The sequence below is a fragment of the Oratosquilla oratoria genome, chromosome 11 (genome assembly GCF_046742065.1).
Source record: "Oratosquilla oratoria isolate Oo_2021 chromosome 11, ASM4674206v1, whole genome shotgun sequence".
NCBI lineage: Eukaryota > Metazoa > Arthropoda > Malacostraca > Stomatopoda > Squillidae > Oratosquilla > Oratosquilla oratoria.
The window spans coordinates 29607632-29627521 of NC_134787.1; the positions used below are offsets into that span (position 1 = coordinate 29607632).

At 40.5% G+C, this 19890-nt stretch overlaps 1 protein-coding gene across 3 annotated transcripts in view; it reads right to left on the reverse strand.

Annotated features, from left to right (window-relative positions):
- Positions 1–19890, reverse strand: part of E(Pc) (Enhancer of Polycomb) — a 168126-nt gene that overhangs the window by 49010 nt on the left and 99226 nt on the right. For 2 of the 3 annotated variants that reach the window (XM_076192556.1, XM_076192558.1), the window contains 2 exons: positions 7325–7535; positions 1401–1547 (listed from right to left, as the gene is read on the reverse strand). In XM_076192556.1, coding sequence (XP_076048671.1) covers positions 1401–1547; positions 7325–7535 — 358 coding nt within the window. The remainder of the gene's footprint in view (positions 1–1400; positions 1548–7324; positions 7536–19890) is intronic. The other variant, XM_076192557.1, reaches the window with a different exon arrangement.

The window sequence follows — 19890 nt, forward strand, 5'->3', positions numbered from 1 at the left end:
ACTTTTAACACTCCACTTCACTCTACAATTTACCTCTACCTTCCTCCTCAATTTCCTGCCACATGCAACCCCAAGTACTCCAATAACTTCTTCCAGGCTCTCTCCTCCATGACATATTCCCAACTTGATGTTACCATCTCCCCTTGTGCATCTCATCACTTTACTTTTAGCTACATTTACTTTCAACTTCCTCCTACCTTCTCAAACTTGTCACTAACTGCCTTAATCCCTCTTCCAACCCCACTACAAGCATAGATTTGTCCACAAACAACAACTGACACACCTTCTGCTTCCCTTCCATGCCTTATCCATTACCCTCACATTTACCTCCCATACCACACCATTTATGTGTACACTGAACAGCCATGGTGACACGACCCAGCCCTGTTACAGCCCCACCTTTCCCTCAAGCCACTTGCTCTCTGCATTTCTAATCCAAACACTAGCTCTACTACTCTCACAATAACTAGTGATTTCCCTTAACCTCTTCCATACGATGACACCTATGTTGGTGTCATGAGGTGTGAGTGTGTATATAAGGATGCCGGTGTTGGCGTCTTGATTATATTTTGTAGTTGTGGCTGTGTGACCCCCAAATTCTGTGAACTGGCTTGATCATGTTTTCAGTGTTTATTATTATTCAGTGAAAAGGAATGAGTAATACAAGTGACTTTCTATTTTATAATGAGTATTGTGATGCATGAATCATGTACCTTATGTATCCAATGATGCACATGAGAATTTGACTTGTATTGAAGAGGTTAACATCTTTCCCACACTCCCATGTATCTACAATACCTCCCACAGTGCCATCCTGTCTACCCTGCCATAGGCCTCCTCCAAATTTACAATGGCTAAAAAAAACACTCTTATCTTTTGCCAAAGCCTTCTCACCAATTTGCCTTACCAGAAAAATTTGATTCATGCATCCTATACCTTTCCTAAACCCACACTGCTCCTCACCAATTATTCCCTCTCTTCATCTCCTAATCCTCTCAATCAAAATTCTCCCATAAGCCTTTCCAATTATTCTCAACAAACTGATCCCTCTAAAAATACTATCACAATTTGTCCCCCTTTTCCTTACTGCCAGATAAGGGTGTTGCTGGGCTATGAAGACAAGCGTCAAAAAGATGATTCACCAAAATATCCATCTCTCAGGGTCACCTCTTGCAGGAACCAGATTTTGATCCTTACCCATTGCAATGCAGTTCATAAACACAAAATTATACATGCAATCTTTTAACACTGATTTTCAGTAGTAAGCAACCTGACCATTTAATTTCTGTTATAAAGAAATACACTGATTTTACCTCTTTTCAAAACACAGGAAAAGGCCAATTACAGGCCATATAACCTTTCATCTGAGTTAATGGGAAGTCAAAGATGGCATTCAGTACCTGTGGGTAGGAGGCTGCTAGAGTGTAGGGGTCAGGTGGGTGAGTATATGTGGGAGTAAGCTGAGGGGTGGAAGCAGAGGACGAAGACACAGTGCTGTTCTGCCGTCGTCTCTTCCTATATGACCGTCGCTCTCGTTTCCCATCCTCCTGGAGACAAACATGAATATAAGCCAAGGGGTTCTGCAATCATATTTCAAAAACCCAAATAGTATGTTATGAAGATTCTAAAACTAAACCACCTACAAGTTTGTTCAAGTTTTGATGTCCTTTTTAATGGTAACACGAAGTTTGGACTAAATGCCTTATTTATGCACATATAATTACAAGAAGAAGAAGAAGAGGAATATAGGAAATGGAAATAGATGGGAGTTGTGTGGGAGAGTGAAAACAAAAGAACAATAACAACATGAAAGGAATATGGGAAAGGGAGAGTTGTTAGTTGTGGGGGAGAGTGAAAATAATGACTCTCTGGCCCAGCCCAGAGACCAGGAGCCAGCCCCTCCTACTTGAGGTGGGTAGTGCTGTGTCCATTTGGCATCGGTGGTGGATTTTGGATGTGATTTCCTTCTTCTTGAAGATGGGGGCGTCTTCCTCGCCTTGCCATCTCAATGTACAGTACAGCTGCTTGTAAGTTGGACAATGCAGCACAATGATGATGAAAATAATGACAATGATGAAGAAAATAATGGTAATGATGGTGATAAGTTAAGTGGCAAGGTTAGTGTGTACAAAAGAACAAATAGTTTCAAGCCAGCAAGGGTTGGTTTTGACAATTTTTAAGAAAAAGGAAATAAGGTACATAACCCCCATTGATAACAAGAAACAGAAGTGAAAGTAAAAGGTAGTGTGAAAGCTTAATTGTAGGGTACCGCACATGGTAAAATTTCCACAGAGGTCCCAACCCCACCCACAATGTTTTGCAATGTGGTTCATGTGAGGGTGATGTTGACTTTTACAACAAATCATTCATCTTACATTTTTTGGGGAAGACAACCCTTCAAATACTGGCAGGAAAAAAGGGTGAATTTCTGAAGAAACAACACCTGAACTGCATGAATAAAATGATAAAATAATGATTTCTGATATCCTTCAAAGAAGTACATACATATACCAAAGGCTTTCCCCCTTTACAAGGGAGGAGCCAAAAAACAAAGGCATAAAATCCACTCCCACACATTCCATCCCCACATAATCCACTCCCATTCACCCCTTCTACTGCTCTGGGTCAGGAGTAGTGTAGCAAGACACAGCACATCCACAGCAAGGCTACTTCATTTAATTGGCAACTCCCCCCTCCATCACCTTATGCAGAAAAACAGATGGGGAGAAATCCCTTTGGGCTGCGTCAATTTATTTTTCACACATACTCCCTCACCCCCCACCCCATTTCATGCATCACAAAATCATCCATACACAACCATTCTCTACTCACACCTATCTTCTGTCTTCTCCCTTCCTCAACAGACATTTCCCAATGCCCCTTTTACCCCCATCCATCCATCTCATCCTTGGTTGCCCTCTCATGTTGACTCCTTCCACCTCTGCCTTCCACATATTTTACTAATCTTTCTTCACTCATGCTTTCGATGTGCCCAAACCTTCCTTATACTCTTTCATCAACCCTATCTATCAACTCCCTTTCCACCCCCATTCTCCTCACCTCCTCATTTCTCACTCTATCCAGCCTAGTAACTCCTATCATATTTCTCAGACACCTCATCTCAAACACATTCAAATTCTTATTTTCCTCTCTTATGTTCCATGTTTTTGCCCCATACAGTGCTGTTGGCACAGTCACCCCTTCATACAATCTCCTCTTAGCATCCATTCCCAAATGTCTATTTCTCATTACACATTTTAATCCCCCCCAAGGCATTTACTTGCTTCTCTCAATCTACATTCTACCTCCACCTTCACTCCTCCCTTTCATGCCTCATTCACACCTAAGTATCTAAAACTATCCACCTCCAGTCTCTCTCCCTAAATACTCACTTCCAGTCTGCTGCCACTTTCTCCTCTTGTACATCTCATCACCTTACTTTTACATACATATACCAAAGGCTTTTTCCACCTTACAAGGGAGGAAATTGAGATATGGAGAGAAGCAAGTAAATGTCCCTTGGTGGATTAAAAAGTGTAATGAGAAATAGACATTTAGGAATGGTTGCTAAGAGGAGGTTGTATGAAGGAGTGATTGTGCCGGCAGCACTATGGGGCAGAAACATGGAACATAAGAGAGGAAGAGAGTAGTTTGAACGTGTTTGAGATGAGGTGTCTGAGAAGTATGATAAGGGTTACTAGGCTGGATAGAGTGAGAGATGAGGAGGTGAGGAGAATGAGGGTTGAGAGGGAGTTGGGAGATAAGGTGGATGAAAGAGTACTGGGATGGTTTGGATACATGGATAGAATGAGTGAAGAAAGCTTAGTAAAAGAGGTGTGGAAGGCAGAGGTGGAAGGAATGAACATGAGGGGTCGACCTAGGATGAGATGGATGGATGGGGTAAAAGGAGCACTGGGAAAGAGGGGAATGTCTGTTGAAGAAGGATAGGAGAGGACAGAAGACAGGGGTGAATGGAGAATGGTTGTGTATGGATGGTGCTGTGATGCATGAGGTGGAACGGGTGGGGGATGGGGGTGAGGGAGTATGTGTGAGAAATAATTTGATGCAGCCTGAAGGGATTTCTCCACGTCTTCTCCTTTTCTGCATGAGGGGACGGAGGGGTGGGGGTGGGTCACCGATTTGATGAGGCAGCCTTGCTGTAGATGTGCTGTGTCTTGTGACACTGCTTCTGACCAAGGGCAGTGAGGGAGATGTAGGGATGACCCATCATCCAGGAGGTGCCAACATAAGAGGGAGGGAGAAGGGTGGAGGGGAGTGGAGTGTGATAGGGTTGGAATGGGTGGAAGTGGTTTTTATGCCTTTGTTTTTTAGCTACCTCCCTTATAAGGGGGAAAAATAGCCTTTGGTATATGTATGTACAAGGGAGGTAGTCAAAAAACAAAAGCATAAAAACCATTCCCACCCATTCCATCCCCAACGTACTCCACTCCCTTCCACCCTCTTATCTTGGCACCTCCTGCATCTTGTCCACTGCCCTGGGTCAGAAGTAGTGCTGCAAGACACAGCACATCCACAGCAAGGCCACTTCATTAAATCGGCGACCCACACGTCCTTCCCTTCATGCAGAGAAGGAGAAGATGGGGAGAAATCCCTTTGGGCTGTGTCAATTTATTTCTCACACATTTATCTTCAACTTCCCTCTTTCACACACCTTCCCAAACTCTGTCACTAACTTCCTCAATCCCTCCTCTGATCCTCCTACAAGTGCAGTGTTGTCAGCAAACTACAATTGGCTTATTTCCCACTTTTCTCTATTTTCTTTAACCATCTCCAATACCTGACCCATTACCTTTGTGTTTACCTCATGGTACCCCATTCATGTATAAATTGAATAGCCAAGGCAACAAAACATCCCTGGCAAAGTCCCACCTTTACCTCAAACCATTCACTCTCTCCATTTCCAATTCTAACACAGGCTCTACTACTCATAAAAACTCAAATGCTCTTAACAGCTTTTCTCCTATCCCATATACCTGCAATACCAATTGCAAAGGTCTTTAATCAACCAAACCTGGAAAGACAAACTTTTTTGTTATAGTATTTGGCAAAAATTTCAGCATGAATCTTAAGATAATCAGCAGACAAGGTAGCCATGGTTGAAGTGTGCAGTATGAGATAGGTTCTAAACATAAATTAACCTCTTGAATACGATGACACTAACGTATGTGTCATGAGCTGCAAGTGGAGTATACAGGGATGCTGGCTTTGGTATCCTGATTATATGTATTTTCTAGTTGTAGCTGAGTGACCCCCGTATTCTATGAACAAGCTTGATTACGTTTTCGGTGACATATTTATTCAGTATGAATGAGAACAAATCTCACAGCACTAACTTTATATCTTATAATGCACATATTGTGATGCACCACCATATATCAGGCAACCTCATGTGCACACAAATATTTGACTCGTATGAAAGAGGTTAAGCCAACTGGCTGAAGGACTTCAAGAAGACACTAGTTTGTTTGGTGAGGAAACAATAGGACAGCATGGATGACAGCACTGGGTGACATGGGTAAGCATGTACACACTATGTAGCCAAAATAATCTATGTTACAAACACCTCACATTTGCAAGAAGAGGAGGAGGAGGAGGAGGAGGGAGAGAAAAAAAAAAGTGTAATTGACAAGGAGAGTTGACCTGAAATAGAAAAATAAATGAGGCATATGGTGGACCACTGCAGAAATAATATCATGTACACCACCATCTTGACAGTTACTATGTACTGTTATCTATGTTGTCAAAAACCTCCACAGATGTCTTGAATTCTATGCATCTAATAAAGGCAATGTTAATATTATATATGCATTGCTTTTCAGTTATCTAACATCCTTAAGTTACATATAATGATATTACATAACATAGTGATAGCAAACAACTGAAATCAGTAATGATGGTTCTGGGTACAGGAGCTCTGGATAACTAAAATAGTAACCAATTTGGACCACCAGTACTAGGTTTATGTCATTTTGTGACAAAGATGTAAATATAATTCAAATGGCTAAAAATCATGGGGGGGAAATGTTAAATAAAATAAAACAAAAAAACAAATTAATGAAATAGTAAAAAGCATGACCACTTTGTAAATTCAATAAAAACTCGGCTGACCCACCATATAGTGTCACTGATAGTTCTTAAAAAGCACTGACTGATGGTGTTTTCAGTTATGTTTCATGTGCTTTGATGTCTGTCCATTTGTGATTATGCCTTTAGTGTTTGTGTTTTAGACATGTCCCTAGAAGTATGTTGTTGCTTCTGCAGCAGAGCATAACACACTTTTGCTTGAAGATAAACAAGCAATGATTAGGAACCACAAAGGAGACAAGAAGACTGTTGCCAATGCCAAACCTCTGGGAACAAGATGGCACTGGCTGATGGCATTTTTGGTTGTGTTTCATGTGTTTGGTGCTTGGGCATTTTTGGTTGTGTTTCATGTGTTTGGTGCTTGGGCATTTGTGATTTTGCCTCTTGTGCTTGTGGTTGTGATTTATCCCTGAGAGGTATGTTGTTGTTTCATCTGCAACAAAACATTCAAGTGTTTCCACTTGAGAATAAGCAGGCAATGATCAGGCACTACAAAGCAGGTGAGATCATTACCATTGCCAAAACATTGGGCTTAAGTTGATCAATAGCCAAGAGGTGGTGCTGGCTGATGACATTTTTGGTTGTGTTACACATGCATCAGTGCTTGTGCACATGATTTTGTCTTTTATTAAGCTTGGGACTGTGTATTAGTAAGATATGTAATAGGAGAAATTTAAAGGTAAACATGGTAAATGTAAGGTGATGAGATTACCCCATCCTAGCCATAACCAGACATCAGTACAATATTTCATCCTTGAGTAACTTATAGGCTAGTCCAGACACTATTGCTGGTTACCTGGGAGCCATGGGTCTCCTGCAAGGGTTAACATATTGATATGTTGTTTGTGTGTATTGTGTATATTGGGTAGGTGGTGTGTATTGTCACTCATCAGTATGTGGCTTGTTAGTGCATTGAGAGGTTGGAGTTAGGGAGTTTGAGAACAGATGATGGTATTTACAGGTTTGTAATACTAAACATTTTCTTTGTTTGCAGAGATTATTTCTGAGGTGGTGTCCATTGGTGATTTAGTTTCTTTTGTTTTGTTGAAGGGGAAAAGATAGAGAACAAGAGAGGTAGTGGGAAAGGGAGATGGAGGAAGGAGATGGAGATATAGTGAGACTTGTTCATTCTAATTCTTATGTTTTGGAAAAGTACTTGTTTTCTACATAACTAAACATACGAAAAACAGAAATGCCAAGCAAGCTGTGCGATACATACTCTCTTCCGACTCACTTTGCTGGAATGTGACGAGATGGAACTCTTGATCCATGAAGCTGAACCACCTGCTGAACCAATAGAGCCTCCTGCTGATGCTGAAGCTGATGTGGAGATTTGATGATTGGAAAACAATGGAGCAAAAGCTGGACGCTGTGCTCGCAGTGCTGTGACTTCTGCCAATATGGCACCATTAAAGTCCTGAATCTCGTACCTAAATGAAAAGATAACATTTAGGTAATGTAAGAAATTATTCATATATATATATATATATATATATATATATATATATATATATATATATATATATATATATGTGTGTGTGTGTGTGTGTGTGTGTGTGTGTATATTATATTATTATATATTAAAATCACAGAGAACCCAAGAAAATATAAGGCTGAGAGAGAGGAAAAGACAATGAGGAAGAATTAGGGAGGATAAAGACACAGACACAGTGAAGGGTGGAGAGGAACTCTGGGGCAATGTCCTGCTCAACGTGACCATCAAATACACAATGACTCAGTGGATAAGGGAAAATACCAGATACAGAGTTAGTGAAGAACCATCAAGGCTGAATTTAATACTTACGACAGAGCCTGAAATTGTCAACAAAATTGATTACAAAACTCCGATAGGAAAGAGTGACCATGTACTAATAGAATTTGAGTTGAAAGAGCAAATGGATCAAAGCAGAAATGAAAAACATAGAATAGGAAAACTAATGTACTGGGTACAACAAAACAAATTTTGAGAAACTCAAAAAATTCTTTCAATGCGAACTGGGAAAAATTCCTAAATGAAGAAACAGGGATGGAAGAGAAATGGAATATACTACAAGAAATTTATAATGAGGGAGTGAATAAATACGTACAACAAAAAGAGGAAAGGACATACATAAAAAGCTGGTACAACAAAAAATGTAGTGAGGCTAAGGATGAGACAAAGCTTGGAAGAAATGGAAAAAAGACAAGAAAACAAGCAAATGGCAAATGTACATCAAACTATGAAACGATTATGTAAAAATATGCAGAGATGAAAAGAGAAACTACAACAAATTATAGAAAAATGCAAGGAAGAACCCAAAATATTTTACAGGTATGTAAATGGCAAACTGAAGAATAAACATACATACATACATACATATACCAAGGCTTTTTCCCCCTTACAAGGGAGGTAGCCAAAAAGGAAAAGGCATGAAATCCATAAAATCATTCCCACCCAAGAATAAACAAGAAACAGAAAAGCTGCGCCAGGGTAAATATGAATATACAGAAGAACTGGATATGGCTGAAGTTATGAACCACTTCAAATCAGTATTCACGATAGAAAACCCACCTACTTGTGAGGAAACAGAGATATCCCCCTCAATGAAAGGGGGATATCACAGAGGGAAATCAGTGACCAAATCAAAACCCTTGAGGTCAGAAAATCACATGGTCCAGACGGAATTGCAAATTGGATACTGAAAGAATGCATGGAGGAATTAACAGATAAAATATACAATATAATTAAATTCAAACTTCAAGAAGGAAAGGTGCCACAAGACCGGAAGAAAGCAAACATTGCACCGATTTATAAGGAAGGAAACAAGGAAGATCCATCAAACTACAGACCAGTCTCCCTGACAAGCACAGTAGCAAAAATTTGTGGAAAAGTCATCAAAAATAGATGGGTTAAACATTTGGAGAGAGAAAAAAAAAAAAAAAAAAAAAAAAAAAAAAAAACTATACTGAATCCATATCAATTTGGATTCAGACAAGGAAGATCATGTACAACAAACTTGATCTGCTTCTACGCAAGATTAATAGATATAATACAAGAGAGAGATGGTGGTTGGGCAGACTGTGCCTTTCTGGACCTACAAAAGGCATTTGATAAGGTACCACAAATTTGGATTCAGTATAGTTTTTTCTTCCAAATGTTTAACCCATCTATTTTTGATGACCTTTTCACAAATGTTTGCTACTGTGCTTGTCAGGAAGACTGGTCTGTAATTTGAGGGACCTTCCTTGTTTCCTCCCTTATAAATCAGTACAATGTTTGCATTCTTCCAGTCCTGTGGCACCTTTCCTCGCCACACATGAAACTAATTAGGAAAATAGAGTCAATAGGAAAATTAGAGGAAAATTATTGGAATGGATGAAAGACTTCCTGACTGGGAGGAAAACGAGAGTAGTAATTAAGAGATAAATTCTCAAATTGGGAAGAAATGAAAAGTGGTGTCCTGCAGGGATCAGTACTGGCCCAGATCATGTTTGCCATATACACAAATGACATGAAGGAGTAGTGTTATAAGAACTTCTTTGCAGACAACGCAAAAATACTAAAGAAAGTAAGAACGGAGGAGGATTGCAAGTCATTATAACAAGACTTGGACAAGATCTGGAAATGGACACAAAAGTGGGAAGTGAAATTCAATATCAAGAAATGTAGTATAATGGAATTTGGAAAAAGTAAAAACAGAATATTGAGAGATTATAAAATTGGTGAAGAAGAGGTCAAAATAGTAAACTCAAAAAAAGACCTTGGAATGATGATCAGCAAAGACATGACACCAGACGAACATATTAATAAAATAGTCGGAGAAACCTACAATTTATTGAGATCAATAAAAGTGGCATGTCTATTTGGATGAAGAAATAAAAAAATAAAAAAATTAACTACACTAATAAGACCAAAACTTGAGTACGCAGCAACACTATGGACACCCAGTACCAAAAAGAATATACAAAAATTAGAAAGAATACAAAAAACAACAATAAAATTGGCACCAACTCTTTCCAAAATGACATATGAAAAAAGACTGTCCAAATTAGAATTACCAACACTGGAACAAAGAAGGGAAAGAGGAGACCTACTATCTATAGAAGGAATAGAAATCTTAGTCAAGGAATAGAAATCTTAGTCAAGAATGATTTATTGAAATGGGACAATGGAAAAACAAAGAGGACATGAAAAGAAACTCAAAAAAGGTAATTACAGAAGAGATCTGAAAATGAATAGCTTCCCACACAGTGATATATACGTGGAGCAAATGGGACCTTTCGCAGTCAGGCTCGTAGTTTCCTATTAGCGCTAGAATTTTTAATTGTGTGGGAATTCACGGGGCAAAGGGGTGACTTAGCTAATTTGGAAACCGATATTAAGAAAAAAATACGACATAAATTGCTGCATAAGTGTATTCAAAATTTAAAACATGACTCTTAATGTTATAATTTTTACTTACTGGTGTGTGATAAGGCTTTGTTAATCTAATTATAAGATAAAACTAAAAATAGGTAATTATTTTTACTGAAGTAAGTGTAAGCAGTAAAAATTAGAGGATGTCGATTTCGGTTTGTGGAATTTATCTAAGAGTGTCGAAAAATAATGGATATCACTGTCACGTCCTGTATATGAAGATAATCAGTGAGATAAAATATAACAACAGTGGTGGCGGACGTACGAGTATTTGATGCGCGATGTATTGAAGCGATGATTTGAAAAACGTCGCAGCGCTGCGCAGTGTGTCAACAGTTGAAGGGAAAGGAAGCACGCGCTCTGCTTCGCTCTTCTAGTTTCATACAATGGCACAAGCAACTTCCGCAAAGCCTTTCGAGTGGACGAAGACTATTATCTTACATTACATTAAGCTACTAAAGCAGTACCCAGCCATTTGGAATATCAAGTGCAAAGAATATACATACATACATATACCAAGGCTTTTTCCCCCTTCCAAGGGAGGTAGCCAAAAAGGGAAAGGCATAAAAACACTCCCACCCATTTCATCCCTAAATACACTCCACACCCCTCCCACCCTTCCTCTCATCTGAGCACCTCCTGGATGACGGGTCATCCCTGCACCCTGCCCACCGCCCTGGGTCAGAAGCAGTGTCGCAAGACACAGTACATCCACAGCAAGGCCGCTTCATTTAATCGGCGACCCCCCCTCTCCGTCCCCCTTTGCATATAAGGAGAGGACTGGGAGAAATCCCTTCGGGCTGCGTCAAAAATTACTCACACATACTACCGCCCATTCCTCCTCATGCAGTCACAACATCATCCATATACAACCATTCTCCACTCACCTCTGTCTTCCGTCTTCTCCCTTCCTTCCTCAACAGACATTCCCCTCTTCCCCAAAGCCCCCTTCACCCCATCCATCCACCTCATCCTAGGACGTCCCCTCATGTTCACTCCCTCCACATCTGCCTTCCATACCTCTTTTACTAGTCTTTCTTCACTCATTCTTTCCATGTGTCCAAACCATCCTAATATTCTTTCATCAACCCTATCTCCCAAATCCTTTTTCACCCCTGTTCTCCTCCTCACCTCCTCATTTCTCACTCTATCTAGCCTAGTAACCCCCACCATACTTCTCAGACACCTCATCTCAAACACATTCAAACTCCTTCTCTCTTCTTCTCTTATGTTCCACGTTTCTGCCCCATACAGTGCTGTTGGCACAATCACTCCTTCATACAGTCTCCTCTTCGCATCCATTCCCAAATGTCTATTTCTCATTACACTCTTTAAACCACCAAGGCATTTACTCGCTTCTCCCAATCTACATTCTACCTCCACCTTCACTCCACCTTTTCCTGCTACACTTGCACCCAAGTATCTAAAACTATCCACCTCCTCCAGTCGCTCTCCCTTAATGTTCACTTCTAGTCTACTGCCACTTTCACCCCTTGTACATCTCATCACCTTACTTTTACCCACATTTATCTTTAGCTTTCTTCTATCACATACTCTCCCAAACTCTGCCACCAGCTTCCTCAATCCCTCCTCTGACCCTGCCACAAGCGCAGTGTCGTCCGCAAACAACAGCTGGCTCACCTCCCACTTTTCTCCATTTTCTTTAACCATCTCCAATCCCTGACTCACTACCCTAGCATTCACCTCTCGCACCACCCCATCCATGTATAAGTTGAACAGCCAGGGCGACATAACGCATCCTTGACGAAGTCCCACCTTTACTTCAAACCACTCACTCTCTCCATTTCCAATCCTAACACATGCTCTACTACTCACATAAAAACTCTTGACAGCTCCCAAAAGCTTTCCTCCTATCCCATAAATCTGCATAACCTCCCACAGTGCCTTTCTGTCTACCCTATCATAAGCCTTTTCCAGATCCATAAAAGCCCAAAAAACATCCTTCCCCTTTCCTATAGCTTTCTCACATATCTGTCTTACCACAAAGATCTGATCTACACAACCTCTACCCGTCCTAAATCCACACTGTTCCTCACCAATTACTCCTTCTGTTCCTCTCCTAATCCTCTCAATTAAGATTCTCCCATAAGCCTTCCCTACTACACTCAACAGGCTAATCCCTCTGAAATTACTACATTCACACTTGTCCCCTTTTCCCTTGTAAAGAGGAACTATACAGGCACTACTCCAGTCCTCCGGTACTCTACCCTCTCTCCAGCAAACATTAAATAATCTCACCAACCAGTCCACCATCACTGAACCTCCCTTTTTCAGACATTCTGCATGACATCCATCCAGACCAGGTGCCTTACCTACTTTACAACTGCCTTTATTTCCCACTGCAGCTATCTTTCCTTCCCTATCCTCCTTCACATTCAGCAACTCCCTAAAATATTCTGCCCATCTTCCCCTCACTGCCATCTCTTCCATTATCAACTCTCCATCTGTACCTTTTACCTTTTCTTCCCTACTTGATTCGCCTCCTCTTCCTCTTAATTTCTTTCCAAAACATCTTTTTATTACTTTCAAAATTTTCTGTCATACTCCTACCCCATTTCACATCTGCTCTCCTCTTTGCCTCCTTTACCTTTTGCTTTACTTCTCTTTTCTTTTCTTTGTACGTCTCATATGACTCCCCTGTCCTCTTTTGTAACCAATCTGTGAATGCTCGCTTCTTCTCTTCTACAACCTTCTTTGTTTCCTCATCCCACCATTCACTACCCTTTCTTCTATTTCCTTCTTGTTCCACACACCATCCTTGCACACTTTAAGACTCCCTCCTTGAACCATCCCCATTCCTCCTCCACACCCATCTCTGCTCCATCCTTTACTCCCTCCCACTCCTCCTTCAGCTTCTTTTCGTACTCCTTCTCCTTTTCCTTTTCATTCAAGGAGTTCACTCTAAGAACCTCCCTACCTTTTGTCCCTTTCCTCTTTCTCCATCTATCCTCCACTCTCAGCTTACCTTCCACCAAAAAATGATCTGATATTCCCCCACCCTCTCCCCTTAGCACATGTACATCCTTAACTCTTCCTATCAAAGAATATAAGATGAGAAATATAAAAAGTACAAACATCGAAAGCTGACTTCTTTTCTTTAACAAAATGTAATGTGCGGAATGAAGACATTACCAAAAAACTTTATACCCTGAAAACACAGTTTCACAGGAAAATGACTGCCCTCAATGCATCAAAGAAGTCTGGTATTGGCACGAAAAATGTATACACTCCAAAGCTGTGGTGGTTTAATGATTAAATGAGTAGAGCGTCGGCAGACATCCTCTTCCCGTGAAAGCCAAATGATGACTGAGATCTGGTTGTTCGCGTAAGGTATTCGCAGTGGTGCAGTTCGTCCGGACGTTAGTGTTAAGGTATCAACACGACTACTGCATCAAATCGCTGATGCGTGATGGTACGTGTGGACGGGGCTTTAGTAATCGTACCGGAAAAAAGTCTTCGATACAAAAATATATTTTCTATACATTACATAGATTTGAGTATTGCTTGGTGCATTCAATTGAAAGTATATATCAGTATATGTCCATTGAAGTCGGTAGAAAATGACAAATTGCTTGGCTTGATACAATTATAGGCTGTTTTACGAATATCATCTGTAATTATAAATAGAGGCTCAAACAATGCTATATGCCGTTTGCAATCATGAAATTAATTGACTTGAATTTTAGACACAATAATGTGCAACGATATACCTCTGTAAGTCTATAATACTTGCCCCAAAAAGTAATTATTTTTCGGCAAGAATTACAAAATCTGGCGGTGTCTGGTATCAAATCTCTCACTGCGAAAGGTCCCATTAGACAAAGAAACAGTGTGTGCAAACCCTATTCAAGATTTTAAGAAAAAACTTGATGCTGAAAGATACAAAGACAGGTAACCATAAGCATAGCTCCCTTCCCGTATAATACAACTAGGTAAATACAACTAGGTAAATAAATACACACACATGAGCTAATGTCAAACATACATCAAATTAAGAAATGATTATGTAAAAAAACGTAGAGAAGGAAAGAGAAACTACGAAAAAGAAATAGTACAAAAATGCAAGGAACAACCTATATTATTTTACAGATATGTAAATGGTAAACTAAAAACCAAACGAGAAATAGAAAAGCTGTGCCAGGGAAGTTATAAATATACAAAAGAACAAGAATTGGCAGAAATTATGAGCATTTCAAATCAGTATTCACAATTAAGAACTCGCCTAACTGTGAGGGAATAGAGAGACAGAAATCCCCCCCCCCCCCAATGAAGGAAATAACTGTAACACAGAAGGAAATCAGCAACCAAATAAAAAACGTTGATGTCAGAAAATTGCATGGTATGGATGGAGTGATTGTGCCAACAGCACTGTATGGGGCAGAAACATGGAACATAAGAGAAGAAGAGAGGAGTAGTTTGAATGTGTTTGAGATGAGGTGTCTGAGAAGTATGGTGGGGGTTACTAGGCTGGATAGAGTGAGAAATGAGGAGGTGAGGAGGAGAACAGGGGTGAAAAAGGAGCTGGGAGATAGGGTTGATGAAAGAATATTAGGATGGTTTGGACACATGGAAAGAATGAGTGAAGAAAGACTAGTAAAAGAGGTATGGAAGGCAGATGTGGAGGGAGTGAACATGAGGGGACGTCCTAGGATGAGGTGGATGGATGGGGTGAAGGGGGCTTTGGGGAAGAGGGGAATGTCTGTTGAGGAAGGAAGGGAGAGGACGGAAGACAGAGATGAGTGGAGAATGGTTGTATATGGATGATGTTGTGATTGCATGAGGAGGAATGGGCGGGGGGGTGGGGTAGTATGTGTGAGTAAATTTTGACGCAGCCCGAAGGGATTTCTCCCCGTCCTCTCCTTATATGCAAGGGGGGGACGGAGAGGGGGGGTCGCCGATTAAATGAAGCGGCCTTGCTGTGGATGTGCTGTGTCTTGCGACACTGCTTCTGACCCAGGGCGGTGGGCAAGGTGCAGGGATGACCCGTCATCCAGGAGGTGCTCAGATGAGAGGGAGGGTGGGAGGGGTGTGGAGTGTATTTAGGGATGAAATGGGTGGGAGTGTTTTTATGCCTTTCCCTTTTTGGCTACCTCCCTTGAAAGGGGGAAAAAGCCTTGGTATATGTATGTATGTATGGATGGAATTGCAAATTGGATACTGAAAGAATGTGCAGAGGAGTTAATGGATAAAATATACAATATAATAAAATGCTTGCTCAAAGAAGGAAAGGTACCATAGAACTGGAAAAGTGCAAATATTGTACCAATATATAAATGAAGAAACAAAGAAAATCCAACTAACTACAGACGGGTTTCCCCAACAAACACAGTAGCAAAAATGTGAAAAAGTGACAAAAAAAAAGTAGATGGGTTAAACATCTGGAAGAAAAAACTATACTGAATCCAAATCAATTTGGCTTTAGACAAGGAAGATCATGTACAACAAACATGATCTGCTTCTATTTGAGACTAATAGAAATAATACAAGAGATGGGCAGACTGTGCCTATCTAGACCTACAAAAAGCATTTGATAAGGTACCACACGAGAAATTAATAAGAAAAATAGAATCAATAGGTGGCATCGGAGGAAAATTATTGGAATGGATGGAAGACTTCCTGATTGGGAGAAAAATGAGGGTAGTAATTAGAGACAAATACTTGAAATGAGAAAAAATTATACGTGGTGTCCTGCAAGGATTGGTGCTCACTCCAATCATGTTTGCTATATATATAAACAACATGGATGAAGGAGTGGAGTGTTACATAAATTTATTTGCAGATGACACACACACAAAAAAAAAAAGTAAGAATAGAGGACGATTGTGAATCATTACAATCAGACCTGAACAAAATTTGGAAATGGACTCAAAAGTAGGAAGTGAACTTTAACATCAAGAAATGTAGTATAATGGAGTTTGGAAAAAGAAAAAAACAGAACATCAAAATTTATAAAATTGGTGAAATTAAGAGAGGACGAGGAGGCAAATCAAGTAGAGAAGAAAAGGTAAAAGGTGTAGATGGAGAGATGATAATGGAAGAGAAGGTAAGGGGAAGATGGGCAGAGTATTTTAGGGAGTTGCTAAATGTGAAGGAGGATGGGGAGGGAAAGATAGTTGCAGTGAGAAGTGCTATGAAAATGACTATGATGAGTGAGGAAAATGGAGGAGAAATAAGAAAGGATGAAATGAAGGCAGTTGTTAAGATGATGAAAGCAGGTAAGGCACCTGGTTTGGATGGATGCCATGCAAAATTTCTAAAAAAAAAAAAAAAAAAAAAAAGGAGGTACAATGATGGTGGGCTGGCTGGTGAGGTTATTTAATGTTTGCTGGAGAGAGGGTAGAGTGCCAGTGGACTGGAGGAGTGCCTGTATAGTTCCACTTTATAAGGGAAAAGGGGACAAGTGTGAGTGTAGTAGTTTCAGAGGGATTAGCTTGTTAAGGGGGTACGCGACACCTGGGGGGGTGAATTTGGTCAAGATATGGAATTTTTCAAAACTGTGTTCAAAATGTTCGTATACCACTTAGAAATAAATCCCGACAAATAATTTTCCAGCCGCGCGCAATTTAAAGGTCCTGGGTGAGGATTAAAGGGACAGATTTAAAGGCGCAACCCACACTAGAAGGAGGCGTGCCACTTAGGACCTTCAGGCGCAGCGAATAACGTTGAAATTTGATTGAATTTACACTCGCCCAGTGTATCAACAGCCAATACGATTGTGGAGGGGAAGGGAGGAAGGTGGAGGGAGAATATTTCGCCAACTTTGTGCGAAACTAAGCGTTAGTTACCGGCTAGCTCTGAAAAGGGAAGTACGCATGTCTCATGAGCTCTCATTGCAATCTATTACTTTAGCTAGTACATATTACTCTTTAGTACAGTCATCATGGGTAGCAAAAAGAACAAAAGAACATCACAATGACAAAAAACAGCAGTTAAAGATGGCAAGCAGTCAAAGACGACTAAAGATCTCACCACCTCTCACTCCACCACCGCCCTCACCTGCACCTCTGTGACGGTGACAGAGGTAAAGGACAACATTAGACTAAACAATTCAAAGAGGAAGATTAAATCCAAAGAAGAAAGCAAGAGGAAAAAGATCAAGGCTATACAGGAAGAAGAAAGAAGAAGGGACATCATATGATGCTGGAGGGGGTGCCCTACCAACATAGATTGGCGAGGGGAATCTGATGAGAAAAGAGAAGGCGCCCACTACTGGAAAATAAACCTCTTTCCAATGATTTAGATACCCTGAAGACCCTCAGCAGAGAGGTTTCATATGAAGAAACCGCCAAAGGTGCAAAAAAGCAAATTATATGATGTTGTCGTCTGTGCGTCGTCACTACTGTGACATACTTATACTTTAGTTTTTCAGTATTTAAAGTACTTATAATTAAAATATGTTGATAATTTCTACTGTACTTATTATATAATAAGAATTAAGCCATGAAAAAATCAGTCAAATTGGTGAAACTATAAGCAAGTTACAGATATATTCATATTTCAAGTTGCCATATCTCCGTTCGATATTTTTCTACTTTTTTTTAATCATAAAAAATCTAATATACATTAGATTTAGATGAAACTTACAGGGAATATTACTTTTAGTAACTGCTAGGGCCGATCGTTCGAATATTTTGAATAGAATGAAAGAGTTCGGAGTAATAATGGAAACGAGCAAAAAAATTGTATTTTTCACGATTTTTGCCAGCCATTAAAATTGAAATGCCTGTATGCAAAAGTATAAAGGAAATTGTTCAATTACTCAATGACCGGCCCTAGGTGTGCCTACTGACTAATCATAGCCAAAATATAAAACAAATTGGTCCACGTATTATGGTGCTGTGCACTTTTAAATGTCGCTACTGGTATACGTACATGTTTACATACATCATTCTGCTTCACCTAAAATGTAGGCAATATGGATACCTATTTACCTGAGAAGTTTCAGCACTTTACTCTAAATATTTTAGAAAATGACCTCCAGGTGTCGCGTACTCCCTTAAGTGTAGATGGAAAGGCTTATGGGAGGATCTTGATTGAGAGGATTAGGAGAGGAACAGAGGGAGTCATTGGCGAGGAGCAGTGTGGATTTAGGATGGGTAGAGGTTGCGTGGATCATATTTTTGTAGTAAGACAGATATGTGAGAAAGCTATAGGTAAAGGTAATGTTTTTTGGGCTTTTATGGATCTAGAAAAGGCTTATAACAGAGTAGACAGGAAGGCACCGTGGAAGGTTTTGCAGATATATGGGATAGGAGGAAAGCTTCAAGAAGCTGTCAAGAGTTTTTACGATAGTAGAGCATGCGTCAGGATTAGAAATGGTGAGAGTGAATGGTTCGAGTGGGACTTCATCAGGGATGCATTATGTCGCCCTGGCTGTCAACCTATACATGGATGGGTTGGTGCGAGAGGTAAATGCAAGGGTGGTGGGTCAGGGATTGGAGATGGTTAAAGAAAATGGAGAAAAGTGGGACGTGAGCCAGCTGTTGTTTGTGGACAACACTGCACTTGTAGCAGGATCTGAGGAGGGATTGAGGAAGTTGGTGACAGAGTTTGGGAGAGTGTGTGATAGAAGAAATCTGAAGATAAATGTGGGTAAAAGTAAGGTGATGAGATGTACAAGGGGTGAAAGTGGCAGCAGACTGGAAGTGAGCATTAAGGGAGAGTGACTGGAGGAAGTGGATAGTTTTAGATACTTGGGTGTGAATGTGGCAGGAAAGGTAGGAGGTGGAGGTAGAGTTTGGATTGAGAGAAGCGAGTAAATGCCTTGGTGGATAGAAAAGTGTAATGAGGAATACACATTTGGGAATGGATGCTAAGAGGAGATTGTATGAAGGAGTGATTGTGCTGACAGCACTGTATAGAGCAGAAACATGGAACATAAGAGAGGAAGAGAGGAGTTTGAATATGTTTGAGATGAGGTGTCTGAGAAGTATGATAGGGGTTACTAGGCTGGATAGAGTGAGGAATGAGGAGGTGAGGAGGAGAACAGGGGTTGTAAGGGAGTTGGGAGATAGGGTTGATGAAAGAGTATTGGGATGGTTTGGACACATGGAAAGAATGAGTGAAGAAAGACTGGTAAAAGGTGTGGAAGGCAGATGTGGAGGGAATGAACATGAGGGGGCGACCTAGGATGAGATGGATGGATAGGGTGAAAGGGGCTTTGAGGAAGAAGGGAATGTCTGTTGAGGAAGGAAGGGAGAGGACAGAAGATAGGGGTGAATGGAGAATGGTTGTATATGGATGAGGTTGTGATGCATGAGGTGGAATGGGTGGGGGGATGGGGCGTGAGGTAGTATGTGTGAGAAAAATTTTACACAGCCCAAAGGGATTTCTCCCCGTCTTCTCCTTTTCTGCATGAGGGGACGGAG